We start from the raw sequence: 24,795 nt of genomic DNA, 5'->3' as shown, positions 1-24,795 counted from the left end.
GCATGCAGAAAGACTCCGTAGAGTTTGGGCACGTAATCCAAACAAAAGTGTACAGGAGCTTTTCTGATAGTGGAGAGTTTCTGTGGCTCACTCCAACGGCTCTCTCTGGACTGTGTAACATCATAAATGTTTCAGATTGAAAAGCTACAGCTGGGATGGAGCTCAAATAAACCCTTTGCCCTATGCTGTGGTGCAGAAAGGAAGGGAGTGCTGAGAGTCACGGATTACCTCCTTTTCCAGGATGGGTGATTCATTTCCTTGTCTTAAAAAACTAACAAGTGATCTCTTTTGTTTTTAGAAGAGTTTGAATGAGATGGTTGCTGCATGTGAAATGGAGGGCTGCCCTGCGGAATGCAAGCAGATGGACAGCTCATGGTTATAATTTGGAAAAGGAGAGATATAAAAAAAGGCCTGAAAACGTGTTGCTAGCATGGCGAAAATGGTCATTTGCAGTTAAAAGAAATAGTACACGCATGGATCGGAGTAACACTAGGACATAACATTTAAAATATCCGTGTCATGATTTTAAAAAAGGTAACAATATTCCTAGAATGTCTAAAAATCTGGAGGAGGATTAGATAACAAGCTGACCGTGAGTAACTCCACACCACATTCACCCTCTCTCTCTCTCTCACACACACACACAATATCTCTGCTAATGTCTATTCTCAATGGTCGACTTCAAAAGGAGGCCTGGAAATAAGAAGTGAGAATGAGAGCGAGGTGAACAGACTCGCATTACAATTTCATGCACGTACACTGAAAGATTTCTGGTCAATTTTTATTACAGCACTGAAGAGGTAAGATGATAACTTTACTTTATAAAAACTGTCCTCTACTTGTCTTGGTGTGTGTGTGTATATATATATATATATATATATATATATATATATATATATATATATATATAAACAGGACCAATAAGTATTCTATATAACATGATAACAATTATGTTTATGGTGTTCCTGCCTATTAACGTTTCCTTATCTCAACTGAAAATAGAAGTTGCCTGGAGGGCAATGCAATTTCCTATCATTCTGTTACAATAAAAGAAACAAACAGGATCTCTTGGAATGGCTTGCCATTTTGGGGGGAGCTATATGCTTTTTCACTTTCTGCCTGGGGGGTTAGATGGGAAGATTGATACAACTCTCCAGAGCTACAGCTAATAGCAGGTTACATAACACCCATATCTATCTGTGGAAATACACTAAAATCAGATATTTGCAATAGTAAACTCAAACAGCTTTTCTTCCAGACTTAATTAGAGCCATGAGAGTGCACAGAACAGGACAGAACAACCAATGACTGCTAAATCTCCTTTATAGTTTGTACTAAAACACATTAGTTTGTAAATACTTAAGCTTCCTTCACATCTACACTAACTTTTAATTCCAGTTAAGGCAACAAAATAGGAAAAACGCAAGGGGTGAATACTTTTGCAAGGCACTTAAACTGGTAACTCAGTATATTTGTAGTGCATTACATGAGCAACTTGCTGTCTGAAGTCATGGTATACTTGTTGCTCCCTGGTCTCGGGTCCTCCATCTAATGTTTGTAAGAACCACAGACTTCAAATATTCATTAAATTAGTGACTTGTTGGAATTCATTTCACGCCGCTGTGCCGACTGGACAGTTGGCAGACTTCCCCGTTACACCGCAGCTCAGTTTGAGTTCTCCATGTGTGAAAAGGATAATCGTGTAGGCCTGGAATGTAGGTGTTGGGAGGGCACCTTCGACCTTCCCGTCTTTAAAAAAAAAGCCTCGTCTCACTAAAGGCAGGGGGGAGAGACAGAGAGGACCCTCAAGAGGATATCCATTCAGGTAAAAGCCCAAAGCTTGGCAACTGCTGCCAAGAGCGCGGCCAAAATAATGAGGCTCGAGTGGAGCAGCATTAGGGCGATAAACAAGCATCCAATAAATTATGCGTTATGTGACACAAGGGTGCTATCACCAATACCACCGTCTCACGCGCGCAACACAGATCCTAAAAGGAATGATCCCACAAAGCTTCATGCAATTACACGGCCTGCTCGGACCATAAAAAGCTGCTTAACACTTGCTATCAAAGTGTTTCTGGGCAAACATTTCTTGTGTATCGAAAAAGGTTTTCCAGGAACAGGTCGTTTGAAAATGTAGTGGATGTCCGTGGTGGCCACGGATGATTTCATGATGCTCATACAGTTCAGTGAGCACTTCCAAGGTATGTGTCGTTATCCAATAAGAAGAAAAAAAAAAAAAAAAAAAAAAACAGAGCAGAGACCAAATGACCACAGAGACAATTTAATGTTGGGTTGTGTCAACAAAACCTCTTAGTGAGGTTGAGCAAAAACATCATAGTTGGGCTTAAAATGAAGCATGCAAAGTCGGTACAATACACAAACACGTCACAAATGTAGCTTCCCAATAGCTCACTTTGGGACACAAACACCGGTGGCCTGGTTGAAAGTCCTGCGTTTGTTTGACGCTTCCACATCCCTTCCTGCCCACAATTAGTCTCTCTCTATTTCACTTATGTCACCAGCGCTGACTGTCCACCACCACAAAGAATGATGACTTTCTATTGGCACATCCTTTTAACACATTACATGCCACCACCAAGGTCAACGTCCTTTCACATAAATTGCCTTGCAAAGGTATTCTGACATATTTCTTTGTTACAAATACCAAAACGGTGAATACAAGGCAATGTATTCCTGTGAGACGAGGCTGCACAGCTGCAATCACAGAGAGTAAGTTCATGTTTATCTACAGTCTTTGGTTCACGCAGTGAACGTTTTCTGGATCCTATAGCTTTGTGAAAATGCCTGCAGGTTTTACAGATCAAACGTTTTGCCTGTGTTGCAAAAACAATGGCAGCGTAACATTTTCAAATTACCTTGTGGACAAAAAAAAAAAAAGGTTGACTAGAACAAAAGCTGCCATCTGAGTGGATCAGAGTCCATTTAACTTTTTAAGCACCATGATGCCCATTCAATACAGACACGAGTATAAAAATGGCTGATGAAAACAGGAGAATCCTATCCAACACGCATGACAGTGAACCACAATAGTGTAATTTCAGGTAATTTGCCATTTTTTTTCTCAGCTCAGTGATGTTGAATGAAAGTTAAGAATAAAACTAATTTAAGAAGATGCCTTACATGTTTTTTTTTGTCAGTTTAGACCTCCAATAGAGTTTTGTGAAAGCACAATATTTAGATGAAAAAGCAAAACATAACACGTATTTATGTTTGGTGAGAAGAATCCATGTGTGTCCTAAAATAACTAGGCCACAAGTGTGGGCATAAAGTGACCAAGCTCCAGATTCATCATGTGTGGGCCATCTTTGATACTATAACACTTTATGTGGAGCCGTGTCCTCATTGATTATGGAAACATGAAAAGAAAATCCACTAAAAACACTTGGGAGTCGAGCCAAAGTAGAAACGGCTCTGAGCTGAATGTCGTCATTCTTCACCAGAAAACGAACACAGTCTGGTGTCGGGAGTTAATCATGTTCACAAATAAGGATTAGACCATCCTGGACCAAACATTGATTAAACCGCCCAGGACAAAAAGATATAGATCAGCTGGTTTCAGCCACAGAATATTGATTGGACTGCCTTGGATGATGAAGAGGAGATTAATTACACCGAGTTCCCTCTTAATAAGGGCTGATATCTTTGAATTTAAAGACACTGTTGAAAGTTAGTGTCTCTGAATGTATTAAATGAGAACCTGACGCGATCTTTGTAAAAAGTAACTTTAATCGTTTCACAAGACGCCAACACTATGCAAAGACAAATGTATCAATGAAATTAACTTTGCTCGCGCTCAGCCCGATCAGTACAAACACAGACTGGTAACTGCTGATTGTGCGACTGCTACCAGGCGCTGAAGTCCCCGAAGCTGGTCTTGCCTTTGGACTTCTTGGGCACGACTCCGCTGGTGGACGGCCCACTTTCATCCTCAGCAGCTGGACGTTTTCTAAGAGGAGAAGAATACCATGTCACAATCAGCGTCCCCCCAGCCTTAATTATCAACAAATGTGCAGGTTAATTCAAAAATACATAAAGCGTGAAGGGACTATCAAGTGTTAGGTGCCATCATATTTACATAGCGGTGAAGAAATAGAGAAGACAAAGAGAAATAAATAAATAAGGAAATGGATAAAAACAAATTATTTCAAACAGGAAAGAACACATTGGAAAATAATTGAAATTAAGAGAAGACAAAAATAAGTACATTTTATTTTTTTATTTATATTTTCTATTTCTATGGATATTTATTTATTTTCAAATTAACCTCCATGTTTATTCCATAGATGAGGGTTTTGTTTCTACATTTCCTTCTTTCTTATTTTATCCATTGAGCCATTTTTGCAGCTTTAGTCCTCCATATAAACAGGGCAAAGACACAAGAATGTAATGTTTCTATCTCTTCAACATATTTTAACTTTGACCAACATTTGTTTAAACAGTGAACTTCACTAACAAGTGCAAATTGTTCTAAATATTATGCCAACACTACCTCGTGTTGTGGGACATAAACTTAAAAAACAACTCTAAAATATATTGTAATATCACATAAAAACAACATAATATAAGTGAACTCAGCGAAAATGTCTGGATAATAAACCTGAATTATCCCTATGGGGGAAATGGGTAATCTTCTTCATAATTGGCAATTTTGCATTTGATGTTTCTGCTCCTTCTGTGTCGCTATGTAATCATGTTTTATCATCCATTCATTACTATCCTGTTCCTCAAGACACTTACATCAGACTGAATGTAATGGTTGTGTGGAGGCCAGGCAAACTTTTTAATATAAATTCTTCCTGCAAAGTGGAATTCATATTCTTGTTTTTTTACACGTCACAACAATGCCTACTACAGCTGAAGCAGAGTTTAGTTTGATAAATGATTATGCATGCATGCATGCATGCGTGTGTGTGTGTGTGTGTGTGTGTGTGTGTGTGTGTGTGTGTGTGTGTGTGTGTGTGTGTGTGTGTGTGTGTGTGTGTGTGTGTGTGTCCTTACTTTGTGGCAGGGTTGATGTATTTCCCCACGCCTGCTTTGAAGGTTTTCGGGGGCTTCGCCTCCTCAGCTTTCTTCTTGGCGATGCTGGTCTGCTGCCTCTCCTCCTCCTGCTCCTGCAGCCCCTTCTCTCGCTCTGCTGCGATCTGAAAAACACAAATCATATAAATCCCACAACTCCACGCCAGATCAGAGGACACAGAGGCCACGCTCACACTGCACGACTTCATGCTCAGTAACCGATACTTCCATGCTGACACTTGCACTGTGCAATGAGTGTTTCAAATGCAGGCGGGACAACAAGGCCCAGATGGATTGGCTTTATAGGACACTCGAACAGTAGGGACGGGACAATATAGGATTTTACTGCAGATTATGATTAAAACCCTTTGTACTTGGAGAGTGTGTCATTATCCAAATGCTGAACACAAATATAAACCACGTAAATTCATGATCAAATCATAAAGCCAGTATTTTTCTTGTCTGCAAACAGTCAGCGACACAAACCTGAGCATCAGCCTCTTCGTATGGATCCACGAACACGGTCGCATTTATGAGCTTGATCTCCGACTGGAAAATAGACACCCCGAAAAAATTAGGACCCACGTGGACGTAACGTGGGATATATGCGAGTCGTACGTTTGTGACTAAAATACAATTATGCTTAATTAAACCAATCTTGACGTCACTGATTCCTACCTTTGGTTTGTCCGACTTGGGATCACTCTCAACGTTCTCCATGGCTGTGAGCGCCTCAAAGCCACCAACAATCCTGCAACCGAGAAAAATCCCCCAAAACTTTATAAATATTTTCTATATTATAGATTATACCGAGCAAGCAAGACCTGAGCTCCCCACACCTTTCGGTTTCAGCAAGCAGAGCCTGATGTCTGAGAGTGGAAATCACTTAAATGTTGGAGGTGAGTGTGGGAATAAACTTTTACTGACTTTACTGTGTCAAAGTGACTGTGTTGATGTAAGTGTTATTACAGGTAGAGGTGAGGTGTCACAACTCTGGAAAGTTACCGCTACATGGTTCATGCGTATCTGTCTGCCAGAGAGATCAATTGTTCAAAAACTATTAAAACGCATCAGTGAGCCACAGCGTTGTACATGGGCGACATAATCCTTCATTACCTCGAACCCACACACTGTAGTCCATTTAGACTCAATCCCACATACACTGACCGGCTGCCAGAAATACTCACCAAGCATCAAATGTTTATTAATCCGGTGCTGAAAAAAGTCCACTTTTCCTCCTGTTGGAGGAAACGTTTGCTAAAAGAAAACCATCTAAACCTCTTAACATTGGTTTTTCATATCATGAGTTTATCGTTTTGTGCAGACCTCATCATATTCCTCATTCACCAGTGAACATGAGTTGTTAGGGTCTTTGTTATCAGCACATGGCCTCATGGTGTAAACGCAGAAGAGGAAACGACCGCTGGAGATATAGAGTCTGTCAAATGCCGAGGGCCAAGAGGCGAGACTCTCCTGCTGCAGAGCACTAAAGGAGTTGCTCACTTTGCTCTTTTAACCACAAAGTCTTTATCCAGCTGCTCCTGTGGGGGCGATCGTTTTGGTTCGACTTCATTTTAGCACTATCCAATATTGGATTGATCAGAGACGTTGTAACCGCCTATAATAACGCAGGTTTTAGAAAGTGGTCTTACTTATCTACACCGACTACGGATGGCAGCCTGAAAGTCATTAGATCGGGTAAAGGAGGTATTTGCACTTCACACACTATTTTGCACACCTGTTCAAGCAGATGCTTTTTAAGTGTGATGACTACGTGAAGAATCAGTCAGTTGAAAGCAGTCTGAATATTTTTAGACAACAGCCAGAAAAAGACAACCCTTTATGATCATGTTCAGCTCAGCAGAGAGAAAGAGCCTTCAGTTTAGATGCAGCATCTACTAAATGTTTCACTGCTCTTGGCCAGGAGGCAGGCAGGAAGTCACCGCACTGTCTGGAGCAAATACCATGAGAGGGTGAGTAAGAGAGGCGGAGAGTGAAGAGAAGACTAAGAGGATGAGAAAGACAAAGAAGAGCTCAACAGAAACAAATGGGATGGTGACCCGACTGTTTCTGCAAATGGAACTGAATATTAACCGTGTGTCAGGACTGTCACCTTTTAAATCTCACTCAGTCGCCGTCAGTAATCCACGATGGACTCAATATGAAAATTATATAATATATATATTATATGCATGAATAAAAAATATGAAGTTTACCTTCCAAATATTGTGTGCTTCCCGTCGAGGTAAGTGCAAGACCGGAATGTGATGAAGCTGAGAAAACGACAAAAAATAATATTACAAATATTCATTCATTCATTATTCAACAAAACAAAATAAATGTTAAGTTCAGTAAATTAATATGTAAAAAGTGGGATAAGACATGTAAACCAACTGTACTGTAAAGCCTCCTTTTTTGGATAACTACTAAAGTTTTACTTAATACATGGAATAACTGTCAAAGACTAGTATTGAGTAAAATCAATAATATAAGTAAGTGCTCAATACTATTGAGGTTTACAACCCCTTTCCTTCATGGAAAATAACCATCAACTACTAAATAAGAAAATGCTATAATACATCAAATGTGCTTTCATCCAGTATATGCCATTTTATCTCGACAGCGTGGATTTCTTCTGGTCTTATACGCCTGTGGGACCTCAGCAAAGAAATCAAAAGGAATGAAGAGACATTCAGCAGAGAATTCTGTTTTTTACCGACTGTCTTGAACAGAGCGATCGTTTAAAGTTTAGGCGTTTAAAAAAAAAACAAAAAAAAACAGTTTCTTACAACTGGGACTTGTTGGTGTTTGGACCCGAGTTTGCCATGCTGAGAATCCCCCGGCCGGTATGAGACAGGTTGGGCCGAAACTCATCCTTGAAATGTTTTCCCCAGAAGGATTCGCCTCCTGGGAGAAGATAAAGTGGGGGAGGAAGGAAGGAAAGACACACGGAGACAAAGACTCAACAAACTGCTTTTTGAATGTCAGCGATATCTTTGCTGGAAAAGTTTTAGCACTTCACTTTCCTCCAATCAGCTGTCCAACAGTGAGCGTTACGATTGGCAGGTAAAGAGGTAATGAGTTTCTCAAACTGTGTACTGCGTCACTACAGTTAGTACTGTACTATGTACTGGGTCTCTAGTACTGTACTATGTACTGGGTCTCTAGTACTGTACTGTGTACTGGGTCTCTAGTACTGTACTATGTACTGGGTCTCTAGTACTGTACTATGTACTGGGTCTCTAGTACTGTACTATGTACTGGGTCTCTACAGTTAGGACTGGCCTGTGTAACATTTCTTATTGTATTTAACCCATTAAACTTAGTTTATATGAAAATGACTATTTACTCTACTAATACTTAACCATTACATACAATCTATTCAAACTACTGCATCATTAGAGAAACAGTCATGATGTATTTTAACAAGACCAGTTCGCCCTTGAACAGCGAGTCATGCTGAGAGCCTTCAGCTGTGAATCATTAATTGAGAATGACTTCATCATTAAGACTCATCATAAGGAGTATACAGGAATACACACTGCTGGAGCTTATTGGTTCCCAACAGGGGGAGAGGATCTGTTGCCCTGAGGTGTGTTTCACTGTCCTGCCAGCTGGTGCACGTGCATGAAACACTGTGTACGTGCATACAACTACCATACGTGCGGTACATGTGCGTGTGTGTGTGTGTGTGTGTGTGTGTGTGTGTGTGTGTGTGTGTGTGTGTGTGTGTGTGTGTGTGTGTGTGTGTGTGTGTTCGCGCTGGAGTGTAAATGCATACTACCAACCAATCAACCCTTCACAGGATTTGTGCAGCCGTCAACTTTCCCCGGTGACATTTTTGCATAATTTATCAGCTCGGTGACATTTTAGAGTACGACTGGATGATGAAGTGAAGGGGGGGAGCGAGAGAGCAGAATGACGAGGGAAATTCATTCTCACCAAAGAGTTAACCAATAAATCAAACTGCTTGAGTTACATCACCGGTGCAACAGGAAAGAAAGGAGGGATGTGAAAATATCCTCCAGCTGTGTAGCATCTCCGTTAATGAACGCATTATTCGGGCATTCCAAGTGAGCTCCTCGTTTTAATATTTTGAATGCGTCTCCGGGATTTAATTTACAAGTCGATGTTTAAAACATTTCTCTTCTCGCCAAAGCATCTGGTTCTGAAGGGTTTTAGATAAATGAGGCTCTTCTGAACTTCGAGGAAAGTGTCAACGCTACAGTGAGCAGTCTGTCGGATGCGTGAGCGCGATTCACTCAGAATGTGACACTTAATTCAAGAGAGTATGACATCATGGTTCAACATCTTATTTTGCCATCTCCATCCCCTGCACAAAAAACACTCAATCACTGATGGGTTCCTGCATCTCGTCTTCGTCACAATATGGGAGCGGACAAATTACCATTTCAAATAGCAGAATATCGAATAAAGGATGAACTTTGTGAAAAGTTTTAACAGGTAAAAAAAAAAAAAAAACGTGTCACTCAAACATACAAAATGGAAAGGGAAAGAAAGGGAAAAGACTCCAGACTTCACCACAGCTGCTTGCATACAGTTTTGGACCTCATTCAAGTTTTTTCTAAAATAAGTCCTTAAGAAAAGTCCACGTCAGATCCTTTAAATGGGGAAGTGGGCTTTCCACAGAAATGTCTTGGTGAATGAGGCTCATTGTTCTTACTGATACACAAAAACCCAGTTAAAGGTCGGTCCGTGCGTTGTGTGTGGATGTTTGCTCAAGTCCAGGTGATGAGGAGAATTTCTAACCCACAGGCCAGAAATTCTGCACCTTCATAAATCTGTCACGGTGGACGTAGTTTGCGTCGTGTTCAGAGATGCCCACACAAAGCACACTTTGTGCTGCAAACTCGCAGAGCAGCACAGACGACATGGAGGCAGGAAATTAACTGTATGGGGTCTTGCAGTCAATTACACTGAGCTGGCTTTCAAAAGCGGCTTTTAAAAAAAGCAGGAAAATTACACCCAATACTGCTTGATTGGTTGCTCACCACACCCATACTCCGCAGCCGACGCCGAGCTTTCTTCCATCTACATCATCTCTCCGTCTGTGTGTGTGTGTGTGTGTGTGTGTGTGTGTGTGTGTGTGTGTGTGTGTGTGTGTGTGTGTGTGTGTGTGTGTGTGTGTGTGTGTGTGTGTGTGTGTGTGTGTGCGCGCATAAGCGTCGTCTGCACTTCCGTGCGCCTTCACAGAGTATATTTAGTAACACTCTTGACTTGCATCTTGAGTTGCAAGCTGTATTTACGCAAAAGCATCCAAAAGGGAACTATTAATAATTCAACAGAGATGGGTTATGCAATTCAAAATGTGCTTTAAGCGTAGTCCTCATCTTACCTGTGCCGGTGCCAGTGGGGTCCCCTCCTTGAATCTGCAAACAAAAAGAAACTCTGTTAGGTTTGGTTGGCGTTCGCTGCTGCACATTAAAAGACTTACTCCCTTTACTTAGAATAGGAAAATGTCTCATTTCTGCATAAGCACTAGTTATCGTTTATACAGCAGAGTACTGCACCGTGCATTTCTTGTTTTGACCACTATTGCTGCAGCAGGGCAAACATTTGATGAGTGGCTCCCTGTACAATGTGTGCTGTAAGCTAAGGGAAACCATAAGCTAAGGGCTAGAAAAACACTTTTTTGTGCCTACATTGTTTTCCACCTTTTTAATCTGAAACCTCAGACGTCACCAGGGCTGAGGACGGCAGCATGACAGAGCGGCAAATGGATAAAGCAAGTTCTACAAACTACAATGACATGTGATTAATACTCTTCAAACAGCGGTTTAAAACAGAAAAATTATCTAAAAAATAAGGTGCATCTTTCTTTCCCTCTTTTCTAAATCAAAGACCAGATCTTTACAACACAAGGTGGTTTCTGCTCATCGAAGAACTACCGTTTTGGTCCACATGGGTCGCCAACATCAACACAATGTGAAAGATTCTTCTAATTCCTAAGACTTGATTTAATTCCTCGCAGCACAAACAGTCACAACAGCTTCTCTGGATTATTCCTTTCAGTACACTGGGACTAGTGGCGCTGAATTCCACATTTTCAAGTAAATCCAAGTCTGTAGTGCCTAAATCAATGCAAAGTGATGTAAACATGGAATGTAACTATTAGTCTATAGCAAAACGTTCAAAAAAACCTTCATGGGTAAGTAAAGAAATAGATTCAACAACTTTATTACAACGGCTTATTACGAATCTCTGCAGTCATTCAAAATCAGAAGATCTCAGACGAATATAGGTTTAGTTTCACATACTTTAAAAAAGGTTAAAAACAAAATGAATGGCAGCCTAGTTCTTTCATGTCACACAACATCACAGGGCATAATGTGCTTCTGATGATATTTTGGTCTGTTTGAGCAAACACAAACCAAAGCTGATGAATGCCTTTATGTTGCCTGGCTGAATGGAGGCAGCAGGTTAAAAGAAACTGCAAGACTGCACTTTAATGTGGCACCTAGGCAGACTCGCCTGTGAAACAGTTGCATCATATCTGTGTTCAACAATTCCTCAGTGTTGGAGCCTAAAGGGAAGCAGCTTTAATGGGCCTTTCATATTTCAAAGTAAAACTGTCAATTTTGTGTATTTTATCAGCTCAGGATGTTCTGTACACTCGCAAGGTCCTGATAAACTACTTTAAGGTGATGTGAGGATCGGGATCCCATTAACAAAATGTTTGTTGTTCTGAAATTATTCTCTCCAAGGCCACCCTCCTGTCCTTTTTAGCTAGGGAGGATAAGTCGAAGCAGCAAGATAAGCACAAAAGAATTAAAAAAAGGTAAGAGTCCCCTTGAGACCAGATGTCCACTTAGAGACATTAGACTGCTCTGAACAGAGATGAGCGGCTTCACAGTATTTCAAATTCTCAGTCCGGGTGAAGAAGATTCAGTTGGAAGAAAGAGCTTCATTAACTGAACCCTGAAGCAGCAGAGACTAAAATATAGTATTATTTCAGAAAAGACAAGATAATGGAACAGTGTATGACAGCGTGGTTGGTATTTCATTTATATTTAGAGTTAAAGTTAGTTGGTCAGTCAGTGGCTGTCATCATTAAACAGAGATGTTGTGGAAGATAAAGCCACCTAAATCTGGTTGATCCTGATTTTTCACGACATAATTTCAGATTTACCACTTTTTTTACTCTACAATAAAGGCATCAATTTGAAGAGAGTCTCTGTAGGGTTTAATTACAAATAATATTTATATTAATATATTTTCTACCTATAAAGAACCTTGTCATCTCATTTGGAGTTTAAAATGTTAATCTGTTTAAACCAGCAAACAAAAGGTGACGATTTGTTTTGATCGTACGTACACTGGCATTTATTTATTTATTTTTTAAATCAGGTCATTGATCGACTGCTTACCATGAAATTCCGGATGGATCTGTGGAAGATGGTCCCATCATAGTAGGCTTTTTTACACAGACGGATGAAATTTTCTCCAGCTTTGGGAACCTGGAGGAGAGAGCATGCAGAGATTGAACATATAAAACAAAAATGTAATTTTAAAAAAACATCCAAATCACTCTTTGTACAGTACTTAATCAACTAAACAAACACATTTCTCCAACAATTTTAACACATTTTAGCCCACGGATGCATAAAAAACTAAAAAGTCATCATGAACCATGAGGTTGCAGAGAGTTTGAGATACCTTGATAAATTCATCACAGTTGGTCTTTCTGAGTGCGTTAAAAGGGATAAATTATGCTAATTTTCATACTTGTATTTGGGTTTCTAGTCGAAACTGTTTACATGCTTTAATGTTAAAAAAAAACTAATTTTCCCTCATACTGTCTGTCTGAATATAGCTGTACTCACCCTCTTTCTAAAATCGTTTTAACGCCTTGACTTGTAATTGAACTGTATTTCTCTGAAGGGGCTAAACTTAGCACAGACATCATCTTTATACACCATTGCCTATAGTGATGGGACTCTGCATGACCTGTCAGAAAGTGTGTTATACACACCAACAAGATAGTGATGAAGTAGAGTGCAACTGTTGCCAGAGGCGGCTTCCTGTATCTATATAGCTGGAAGCTAGGCTTAGACTTCTACAAAGCTCTGTTTTGTTGGTGTAAAAAAACAAACATTTTTTTCTGAAGGTATATCCTTGTCTGTAAAAACATTTAGGCACTTTGTAAACCATGACAAAAACACCAACTGACAGAAGCTCATTTTGACTGACTGGCACCGTGGGAAATAAGCAGGTATTTGTCTCCGAAGCGGGAGGCGTGGCTTTGAGAATGACGCGGGTCAGGTCAACTTTTATTAACGTCAACAGCCGTGAGGAACATTTCTGTGTGTGTGTGTGTGTGTGTGTGTGTGTGTGTGTGTGTGTGTTTGCGTGAGAAACTAACTTTCCCCCCCTTGGCAACAATGGTTGGTGGTTTCCAAGAATCACCAGATGCTTTCGTAAAAACCTATTTTTATTCATGGGCCTTTCGCTGCTGTGCAGCTCGTCTAAGCTCTACTGGTCTAATTTCCCGCCATGTCTCAATTTTGCTGTTGGGGTTCAACGCTCTGCCTCTTTTCCTCCCTCTATTATTAATCCCAGATTTTCAAAGCACTCTGGTACAAAGAGACTTATTGTTTAAAACCACTAGACACAAAAACAAATATGGATCGACTTTTCCCATTTGAGACATAAAATTGATTTTAACAATGGAAAAAACCAGTAAAAAGAGTTATCCGATGACACATCAGATTACTTGTTCATGCATGAATAAAATGCATCAAAGAATATACAAGTCTTTTCTTCTTCTTCCATCTGAATCCTTTTTGATTTTTAACCAAGATGTTTCACTCCAGATATCTTTATCTGCAGCCCGTAACTCGTATCTGCACGCCTGCTTTCAGTTCTTGTGAGTGTTTCTGTGTTCAACTTTGAGCCTGAGGATGTTTAAAATGCAATCCCATTTAAAGACATGTCTAGGTGCTTAAAAGTGGTCACAGTCAGTGACGTCAGCATGGAAACAATGATTGCTGACGCAGACAGAAAAAAGTCCCAATTCACATATGATTCCAGTCATATAAGATGTTAAAAAAAAAACTGTAAAAACCTACTTCTTTCTGACAGAATTGTGTGCGTTTAATGAGCTTCATATGTAGTTATACTATTTCCATGAGTTATTCCTTTAAACCTGAATCTAACATTCGAGCATCTGAAGAATACTGTCAAAAGGAAATAACTGTTCTGTCATTTTTTAAAGTGTGAATTATATATATATATCAATAAATATACATACATAAACGCACCTCTTCCTCTCCCTGCATGTTGATTTTAATTATAACGTTTATATCAAAACAATTTTAATCTCAAACTCAAAGAAAATAATTGGATTTGGAAATCGTTATGGATGACTAAAATGTAAATTTAGCAACATCCATCCTTTCTGGCCCCCTCAGGTGAAGGCTATCTACCGTGACTAAGATACAGGCCGCGTCATTCCATCTCCAACATCTGCCCCCTCACACTTCACCCAAGCTGGGGGCAACCAGGACGGGGTCCACCGTAACATCCAAAGCTGGGCAAGCAAATGGGTAGTTTATAGGGTGGTGGGTTTTGGATGTGTGTGACTGAGAGTGTATGTGACAGTGAAGCGGCACTCATTAATTCATAAACAGCAGGCCACGAATAGAGCTAGAATCATGTGTGGAAACCACTGGGGAGGAGGAAAGGGGGGCACAGAGGGCAGGTTGTCTAACCGCTGCAACTTTCCCCTCATTATCCTGATTCGACGGCTCAGAAGCCAATGAAAACCAAGTGCATGAAGCGCCTGGTTACCGGGGCAGAAATGCATTCCTGGAACTCATGCTGTTTCTCTGGAGCCCCACACCTAACTTTGAAAAAGAGGGCACACAATGTTGCCAAGATGTGAACCTGGCAACCTGGGGGAAAGACTCTGCAAGATGCTGATTTCAGTGTTTTGGAGGCGTCACCCTAAATATAATTTAACTACCTGTTCGGGCTGAACCTGCATTGCAAGATTATTTGAGAACTTTAGAGAAGTGAGATAAATCATCCAAGTGTAACTCAGAGCCTCAGTGTCAAAAGAAATGCTGCTTTTTCGACCTTTTATCTTTTCAACATCCTTCCAACACATCATTATGTGGACATTTGAAAAGAAACGAGGGCTCGTTCAGCTCAGTAACAACCATTCTGTCGGGTTGTATGTGTGAATATGCTTGTTCTTACCTTATCACAGTGCAGCTCGAGGTTCAGGTCTCCCTTGTTCGTGTGCAGACGGACGTAGCCTTTCTTCTTCACATACTGGTAACGCACGATGTCGTCTGTGATTGCATCTATAAGATAAAAACACAGATATTCCAATGTGTCTTTACAGATGAAAACGTTCAGTCGTAAGATTGATTGTTTATTGCGGAGTCTCAGCTTGACGTCGCCGCTAGTAAGATCTCTGACCTTTAAAATCCCTGCTGAAACTCAGCAGAGCAGGTTGTTTTTTAGTGATGTTATCCCATTCATCATCTTTAAATCCAAGTATTTTTTTTAAATTACTGTTTAGCCTTGATACAAGACGTGTTATTCAATCTGACAAAAGGTACCGCTGTTGGCTTTTCTAGCTCCTCTTTAAGCACTTGGTATTTTTTGAGCTTCTCATGTTCCTTCTTCTTAATGTTGCTGTCCTTTGTGATTACTACATCTATCACTACTGCTGTCCTTAAGTCTCAAGCACCTTTGGAGGTGTCTTCCTTTTTGACTTCGGGACGTCCAGCCCAAGATAGTCTGATGTACTCCTGGATCCTGGAGTTCTCATCCTGGATAGTGGCTCCGACTCTCACTAGTCTTTGAACCCCCTCCTTCCACTTAGTGCACAATCTCAGAGTTCTGGACTTGGGGTGATACCCTTCATGTATGTTGAGGAGCTTCCTTGTCTTGATATCAGTGGCCTCTATCTCTTTTATTATTATACCAGCGTGGTATCTGATGAGCGGCAGTGTGGACGTGTCATACGGCTCTGATCTTGTTCTTACCATTCAGCTGACTTTCAGGACTTGTCTTACTCTTGTAGGTATTTGGCTGTGGCTGACTTTCTTGCATCCTCTTCATAGTTTCCATTTGCTTGCGGGATTCCAAGGTATTTGTAGCTGTCCTAGACATCTGCTAAGCTGCCTTCTGGTAATTCAGTCCCTGCAGTTGTGATCATCTTGCCTCTCTTTGATACCATCTGACAACACTTATCTAGGCCGAATGACATCCTGATGTCGTTGCTGTAGATCCTGGTGATGTGTCACGCTCATTCCTGGCATACAGCTTGACGTCCTCCATGTGGAGGAGGTGGCTGATGGTTACTCTGCTTTGGAACCGGTATCCCTAGCTGCTCTTAGTGATGATCTGGCTGAGGGGGTTCAGGCCGATGCAGAACAGCAGCGGAGACAGAGCATCTCCTTGGTATGTGCCGCACCTGATGGTAACTTGTGGAATTGGCTTTGAGTTGGCCTTTAGAGTTGTTCTCCACAGCCCAATTGAGTTATTGATGCAGGCTCTTAGTCCAAGCATTCCAGAATCCATGTGTGCCTGTAATCAATCCAGGCCGTGCACAGGTTAGTCCGTCTGATCTTACGGTCTCCAGTGGCTGCTTTGTCAACCAGTAGCTGGTGTTTGGCTCCTCTGGTGTTACAACCAACTACTTTCTGGGCCCCGCTCATGTATTGATCCATGTGCCTACTCATCTTACCTGCAACGATGCCTGGCAGGGCCTGCTGCTGTCCACATCTTCATACATGACACTCTTTCTTGGATGTCTGCCATTGTGATATGCGCACACACACACACACACACACACACACACACACACACACACACACACACACACACACACACACACACACACACACACACACACACACACACACACACACACACACACACACACACACACACACACACACACACACACACACACACACACACACACACACACACACACACACACACACACACACACACACACACACACACACACACACACACACACACACACACACACACACACACACACACACACACACACACACACACACACACACACACACACACACACACACACACACACCTCAATATTCTAAGACTAGGCACACATCCATAAAAATAAATGGCATGCTATTCTTTTTCTGAAAACTGAACTGGGTCACTAAATCCAAACGTTGCCCTCCTCTTCTGAAGTTTACTGAACCTACTATACAGTTGCATAACAGCAAATCTCTTCCATGGACGCTGACAGGAAACGACAACCCAGTCGAAACCGAGCAGCTCCCAGTTGCAGCCACATTCAGCTGTGTGAGCATGAAGCTGCAAAAGAGCGGCGTGGCTGCCAGTCTCCCCTGGGTAAATAACGATTAAAGAGACTACAGAAAGAAGAGGTAAATGTTTCCATCAGCTGGGAAACTGCAGAGGGGTCTTTTCGTGTGTGTGTGTGTGTGTGTGTGTGTGTGTGTGTGTGTGTTGTTCACTTGCCTGCTGTCTGTACTGTTGCAGGAGTCATGGCTGTGGATGTGAAGGAGGCGGAAACTCTGCCTGTAGAGTAGTGGGCCTGTGGAAAAGAAGAGCCAAAAAAAAAAAAAAATTATGTCAATTTTATGTCAGGTTTTTTTCAGCTGAAGTCAAATTAGGGCTGTCACGATATCCCATTTCCACTACACCATTATCGTAGAAAGTTCCGTCTCTTTTTTTGGTAAATTAATCACACTCAAAATACCCACGTACGGAGGTGGAGATTCTGTAACAAGAACTGTCCGTTTCCCGGAATTCAATAACTTATTAATATCTATGGATGGAATTTGTTTGGGTTTCGATCTGCATGCCTGCGATGTGGGGAAATGTGATTGGTAGATAGATTAATCAATTATGATCTCTTATCTGACAATCATCCCGGTTATTATACTTCTGTGTGTTCTGAGAAACCCCTACAGTGCGCCACTGGGGTTTTTTCTGGCTGCACCACCCTCGGGAAGAAGTTCTCAGTTGGCGTATCTGGGTGTCATCCTGACCTCTCTGCAGCTCGGAGATTTATACCATCTCATAATAAGGAGGCGTTGGAAATGCTTAGAGGCTCTTTGAGGTTAAATCATAGTAGAATAGTGATTGTTATATACATCCAAAAATACCATAAAACAATTCAGTGAGATTGAAGTAGTTATTTATGTCAATAGAATGACAACTGAGGGAGATGAAAGTGGAGACGTGAAAATGGATTTTAAAAGTCTACTCTACAGTCCTGGTTTAGCATTCTTCTGCTCTAGTTCTTGTGATGGCGCATGAAAGCCCAGACTTTACCTTGCATGCTCCGTCTGACCTATATTCCCTGTTCTCTCATATACCGAGCGTCACCTCAACTGTGAACTCGTGATGGAGAGCAACCAAGGATACGCTCTGGCTTAAAAAAAAAAAAAAAAGAAGAGAGACACTGATAAGGAAAGAGTTGATGATGCCGTTGAAAATGAATCAGACTGGATCGTCCCCGGTTATTCAAGGACACAGTCACGCCAGCGTGGTTGACCTTCTTTGTTACACATCTGTTTGTTTCCCCTGCAGTTAAACTGGCTGAGAGCAGGGATGATGGAAGATTACAATAAGCATCCAAAAGGTATTTTAAAAGCAATGAATATAAACCTGCTACATAATATTCTAAGAGGCCTTTGTTTATTAAATTACCTCCTCAGGCTGATGTTCAGATCTTGACATGTTCTTAGTGCCCAATTATCTCTTTTATTACAGTTATTAAAACTCCTGTAATGCAAGTGTAAAATAATATTTATCTTCCTGGCAGCGCTGTAAATGGTCTTTGTTCTGTTTCTGGTCGCAGTTGTTTGTCTTGTTGCCCACATTACTGTCAAAGTATCATTGTGTTTGGCTCCCTCCAGTGTGCAAAGTGAAAATGACACACACCAAATGCCCTCTTGAAATGCTGCAGTAGCACAACTGAGGAATTATATTATTCATTTATGAAGAACTGCATTTCATTCTGGACATCTGGACTGTTGGATCAGAAGTTGGGTCTGTTTTTTCAAATTTCTATTTATACATGAACTTAAAATGCCAGTTTGGCTGGCTGATTATCCCAGACAGACTGGTGATTTGAATCAGAAGCCGTTGATTGACACATTCCCACTTCCTAGATATTGTTCATACACATTAAATTTGAATCAACTTCCATTAACAGGAGGGACTTGTAGATTTCAAAAACTAGTTCCTTTGTGGTCTCTAAAGTGAGGGAATAATACATCTTAGTAGTAACTTCAACATCATTGTGTTTTTGCTTACAGCGTTTAACTTGTCCGTCTTCTTGGCTACTGGCTCCTTCATAGTAGAAGCCAGGAGCTGATCCCCCTTGTAGTCTTTGTAGAGCTCAGCTAAGGTCTCCCTGGTCTCCAGATTGGTGGTCTTCAGGTGGTAATCCGGCTGCAGCTTGGCCTTTTCCTCCTCTGAACCGTGCCAGGAAAAGCAGAGCAAGAGGAAGTAAATGCTTTAACCGAGGCAATTCCATTAGACAGGAAGGTAAGAAAGACAGAATTTTTTCATCAGAAATAGTTCATTAACAAATGACTGTTAAATAACGGACCTGGATCCAACACCTTCAGGTTGTTTTTCACATGGAAGAAGTCGGAAACATTGAATTTATCCAGGTTTGTGGGGTCCTAAAGAGACAACCAGCCCACAAAAATGTTTTAATTATTTCCCCTAAATAATGTGCTTTCAACCTTGCAAAACAAAACAACCACCCACCTGAAGCACTATAATGTCCTTTCTGGTGAAGGGCTCGTCGGTCAGCAGATCTTTAAAACTTTTGGTCTTAATGTTGAGTTGCTCAACAGCCTGAGTGAAAACAGAAATATTTAAGAGTTATAAAAATATAAGACAGATTTTATTATCTTCATAAAAAGATTTATTTGCCACAATTAATGTCCCCAATATATTTAGGTTTCATTTCATTTATCTTAATTGTGACTCAATAGCAATACATTCCTGTTATAAGAATTGGCAGACCTCCAGTAGGTGTGTTTGCAACCACCACTGCTGCATTGTGTGATTGAATGAATACAACCCACAATTATCCAACCCCCTGTTAAGACTCCAATGGTCTGTAAGGCGTCGTAAAATATAGTTCAGTCAAAGTTAAAAACAAGCGAAATATGCAGGCAATTGCCTCCAAATCATCATGGAAGACATTTTAACAATCTTGCCACAAAACAAAAATCAGACCCACCAAGCCGTCTGCCTGTGTAGCAGCGGCTGAGGGTTTTTTGTACAACTAATTCAGTGGGACATGAGGCAGCATCTTCTGAGACTATGTGGGCTGAGCATCTGCACTTTATCACACTGAAATCAAAATCAATAATATATCTCTGTGTGTGTGTGTGTGTGTGTGTGTGTGTGTGTGTGTGTGTGTGTGTGTGTGTATTTGTGTGAGGATCAATGCAGGAAGAATGTGAGAGTTCACCAACCTCATAAGAAAACACGTTGCCGGTGACCTTGTTGGCAACAAAGTGAGAATTATTTGTGAACACGTTGTACAGAACGGGGCAGTGGTACTTTCCTGGAACAAAATGAAAAGACAATCAGAAGCAAGCAGAGCGGCCGGCCACAGGACGAAAACGTTGCACACTGAAGTCAAGAAATATCTCATGTAAAATGCTCGCTGTAAGTAGTAAGATGATAGCAGCTCTGACTTTTTTGTTCCAAACTACTGAGTTTCTATGAGTTAAGGTTGAAGTACAACATTACATACAACATAATTATTTACCGTCGTTGTTCTTGGCAATGTTGAGTTTGATGAGGGACTTTGCTTCCAGTTTCTGTAAAAGGAAGAAAAAAACTTGTGTGCAAATATTCAAAATGATGTTATCAAAAATGAATTTACAAAAACAGAAAAAGGAAAATTTCCACTTTCTTGAAAAACTGAACTCTCACAGAAATCCTCATGATTGTGGACTCAATAACAAATACATGATAATGGAATGCATAGACAAGTTGAAGGGGGGCGACATGTCAATCACAAGGTAGCCACGCCCTCAAGCATCCCATGCTTTATGGTCTATTTAACTTTAAACAGACCATTATTCCCCAAATAAACATCACGATGTAGTGTACAAGACTTGAAAATAAAGATTGAGAGCATAAACTCATGGTAATAAATCAAATGAGAAGTCATGTCATTTTCTCATAGGCCTTCATGCAATTGGACTCAAATGAGATGAATGTTATTACATGGTCACCAACAAATGTACTAAACTAAAACTAAATATGCCGACCAAAAACCACCAAGAAGCTGCATTGTTTGCCTACATAATGCATGTTGTTTGCTTACCTCTCCAGAGATCGGATTGGTACCATACTTCTTGATCCATGGGACAATGCTCCTGTAACACAAGGACGAATAGAAGTGTTTGTTTTTTCTTTGAAAGTTGAAGCTCAAACTAGAAGTAATCACAAAACATAAGAGCTACGATTTGTTTTCAACTACAAAGCCTCCAGCCTCATCTTATTTTTGACCTTTAACAATGTGTTTTCCTACTGTGTTCAGGATGGCACCAACAGCAGAAGACACAAGACTCAAAGAAGGATTACTAAGAGCTCCATGTATCAACAGTTTCAGGCAAATATTTTAACCTGAACCATCGTTGAGCTGACGAACATATCATGCAACAGCCCATTAAGGTCATCATTTACAACCCTAACAGGCCAAAGCAAGCAATGATAAAGACACAGTTGGCATTTGATTGGTTTGAGTGTCTTATTGAGAGTTAAAAGGTCACTTATAAATCAGACATGCCTATTAAAGTGTTTTAATTAGAATAATCTACTTACAGGAGGTCAAACACAACTCCCTCTTCAGTACAGACAGGATACTCAAAGGGCTGCAAGGACAAGCTGAAAGGTTTCAGAGAAAATATGTAAATGAGACAAATGGTATAGCATTCACAATTGCTGTGCAAAACTACACGTCCAGCTGGATTTTCATTGATTTTATACATCACCAAAATCTATTCTGTAAAGTAACAGCATGGCCATAATAAGTTACTGTTCTAATAGCAAATGTATTATGCAGAAGATAAGATAATCCTTTATTAGTCCAACAGTGGGGAAATGCACAGTATTACAGGAGCAAAGGGGATAGTGCAACAACAAGAGGCATCAGTATAATAAACAAGTAAACAGAAAAGAAAATGAATATGAAATGTTATCGCAGACCACAGAGTGATTGAGTTAGCATTACTGCAAATATGACATGGGATATATGAAATGTTGATATTGTACATTGATTATTGTTATTGCACATGAATCGATGAGTGAATTAATCGTTTTTCAGATTTTGGTATGTGCGGTTTATTGGAAGCTGTGTGACATTAGCAGGCAGGAAGGAGCTGCGGTCCTTCACACACCACAGCCTGTCACTGACCTGCAGTCCTGTCAGAATGCTATACTAATCTACCTCTGCTGGAGACGGTTAACAAGCCTCTTCTTACCTGCAGTGGTCGAATGGAAGCCGTCTGAAGTTTGCCTGTGGGATTTCTGAAAACATAAAGAAAAACTAAAAACAAAATGTACATACAGCCACTTGAACACAAAATCATGTTTGATGCTTCATGTCAATGGTTCAGTCTTTCAGGATTTCTTGCTCACTAAATATTTTTGAGTACAAAACTAGACACTTGAATATTTTTTGACGTTTCATTGAATAAATGATTATTGATTAATTGAAAAAAGACTGGCAGATTCGTGGATAATGAAAATAATCGGTAGCTGTAGCCCTATTAATTATTATAGGTTAAGCCATAAATACTTAAAAGTATCCTCATGTTTACCGAGTGCAACATTAACGTGATAGACACATTTATGCATCAATAATTATGATACGGTGATATTATATAGGTAATATATCTGAAATGGGGCATTCTGCCTAATTTGGTACTTTTACTTTCGTACTTATATTTAAGGAATATATTGTGTAGGGCATTCACTTGAGTATTTTAACACTATAGGATTGCTACTTTAACTCACGTAAAGGATATGAGTACTTTTTACACCTATTGGTAAGTACCGGTATATATATATATATATATATATATATATATATATATATATATATATACAGTATATATAAGACAACATACGGTAACTTCATAACTGCAACTGCTAATGTTTTGGAGATTTGAGATGTGAAATACAACTCACCTGCTCGCTTGCCTCCATAAAAGTGTGTGTACTCTGAACATGTTATGTACCTGCAAGGCGGATAAATTACACACATAAATAAAAGGAAATTCAATGAAGCGACTTTACATTAAGTTAAACCTAATGTAACAGTAGAACTACGCTAATGTAAGTTAGCTTTCTAGCTCGTTAGGGAACTCCATTAGCAGGCTAAGCTAACAACAACACGTAAGTAGTGGTGTATCGTTCGGGAGAACTTTTCACACTTACATTTTATCTTTCTGGTGCTGTCGTTTCCCCATTTTGGCTTTTCTGTGTAGATCTGAAAGATGATTTAATCAAAAACGACAGACTTTAACGTCAACAACACACAACCTTCTTCGCGTTTTGGTAACTTCCTGTTTATGTTCTTTGTCGCGGTCGAAATAAACGGCGCAACACTTTTATCAGCGGCACTCTGTCGCCCCCCGTGGGAAGAAAGTTTATGACAATTAATTTTCTCTTTTTTTCTTTTCATTATTTTTAAACAAACCCGCTTTCTTGCATGTTCATGAAACTACGCCTCCAAATGTTTCGATGAAATCGTTTTAGAAGATTGTGCCTGTGTATGCATTATAATTTATTTTTGTGCTCACTCATTAATAGTGAGACGATTGTATTTGGCTGTTTTTATTGTTTATGATTATTGTTGTAACAATGCTGATGCTACTTTCTTGGCAAGGTTACTCTTGACCAATAGATTTAAATGTCAGCGGAAGTTATTCATGGTTTAATTAATGATGCAGTAGCCTCCCTTGTTTGGGAAGAGTCAGCATATTTTAAGAATTTATATTTATATTTTCAGGAGCATGCAGAGCCACACGTTCAATATTGAGTGGAACAGATTTGTTGTCTCCCTGCCTTTCATTTTTCATTTCGTATCACATTACCATAAAAATCAAGATCCAAGACTCAAACACATGAAAGCCCTTTTCTAACTTGCTTTGACGGTCTTCTTGAATCTGAGAGCCAGAGATGTCTCTCCTTTGCAGCAAAACCTCAAAAATATATTATTCTCCTATCAACTCCAACTTCCTAGGATCTTTCCCTCAAATATTCAGAATGTTTGAAGTTAAGAGTCTCAATGCATGTGCCATCTCTCTACTGCATACGACTAACTAACACTGTATATCATATAATCTTTGTTTTCTAGGGAGAAATTCCAGGGTCAAGGTTCAATTGTTTGTCATTGTACAACAGGCTTGCACAATGAAATTCACTTTGCAGCCCCAAAAACACATACAAAATAAAACCATATTATGAGCCTGCAGCCTGAGGAACAACGCTGAGTTCTGGTGGAACGGCAGCTGCTACTTCTGTATCTCTTGCCAGATGGCAGCAGGTGAACAGGCTGTGGCTGGGTGACTTTTGTCTGATCTTTGAAATGTTCTTAGATCATCTGTAGATGGAGATTAACACACATTTAGCTCTTGTTAATTTCAAATTATGCACTTTAAACTGAAAAGAGCTGCAATATTTATTACCAAGCGCATCGACACTGGGGGCAACGTAATCCCA

General features: G+C 40.2%; 1 protein-coding gene across 1 annotated transcript; it reads right to left on the bottom strand.

The window, feature by feature from the left end:
* Positions 1-3,730: 3,730 nt before the first annotated feature.
* ppil2 (peptidylprolyl isomerase (cyclophilin)-like 2) lies at positions 3,731-23,663 on the bottom strand. Its single transcript, XM_084025378.1, has 20 exons — positions 23,509-23,663; positions 23,260-23,309; positions 22,551-22,596; positions 21,892-21,954; positions 21,392-21,443; positions 20,828-20,879; positions 20,529-20,620; positions 19,810-19,899; positions 19,646-19,721; positions 19,348-19,508; positions 17,542-17,617; positions 15,262-15,368; positions 12,429-12,518; positions 10,397-10,430; positions 7,830-7,947; positions 7,257-7,313; positions 5,719-5,791; positions 5,527-5,589; positions 5,023-5,165; positions 3,731-3,970 (listed from the first exon to the last, which is right to left on the bottom strand). Exons 1-20 carry the CDS (start codon positions 23,538-23,540, stop codon positions 3,868-3,870), a joined length of 1,578 nt encoding a protein of 525 aa, XP_083881504.1. The 5' UTR covers positions 23,541-23,663; the 3' UTR covers positions 3,731-3,867.
* Positions 23,664-24,795: the final 1,132 nt, after the last annotated feature.

This window comes from Eutrigla gurnardus (assembly GCF_963514095.1).
Source record: "Eutrigla gurnardus genome assembly, chromosome: 13".
In the NCBI taxonomy this organism is placed as follows: Eukaryota; Metazoa; Chordata; class Actinopteri; order Perciformes; family Triglidae; genus Eutrigla; species Eutrigla gurnardus.
The sequence above is the reverse complement of the archived record's forward strand: the minus strand, read 5'-3'. Positions and strand labels throughout refer to the sequence as shown.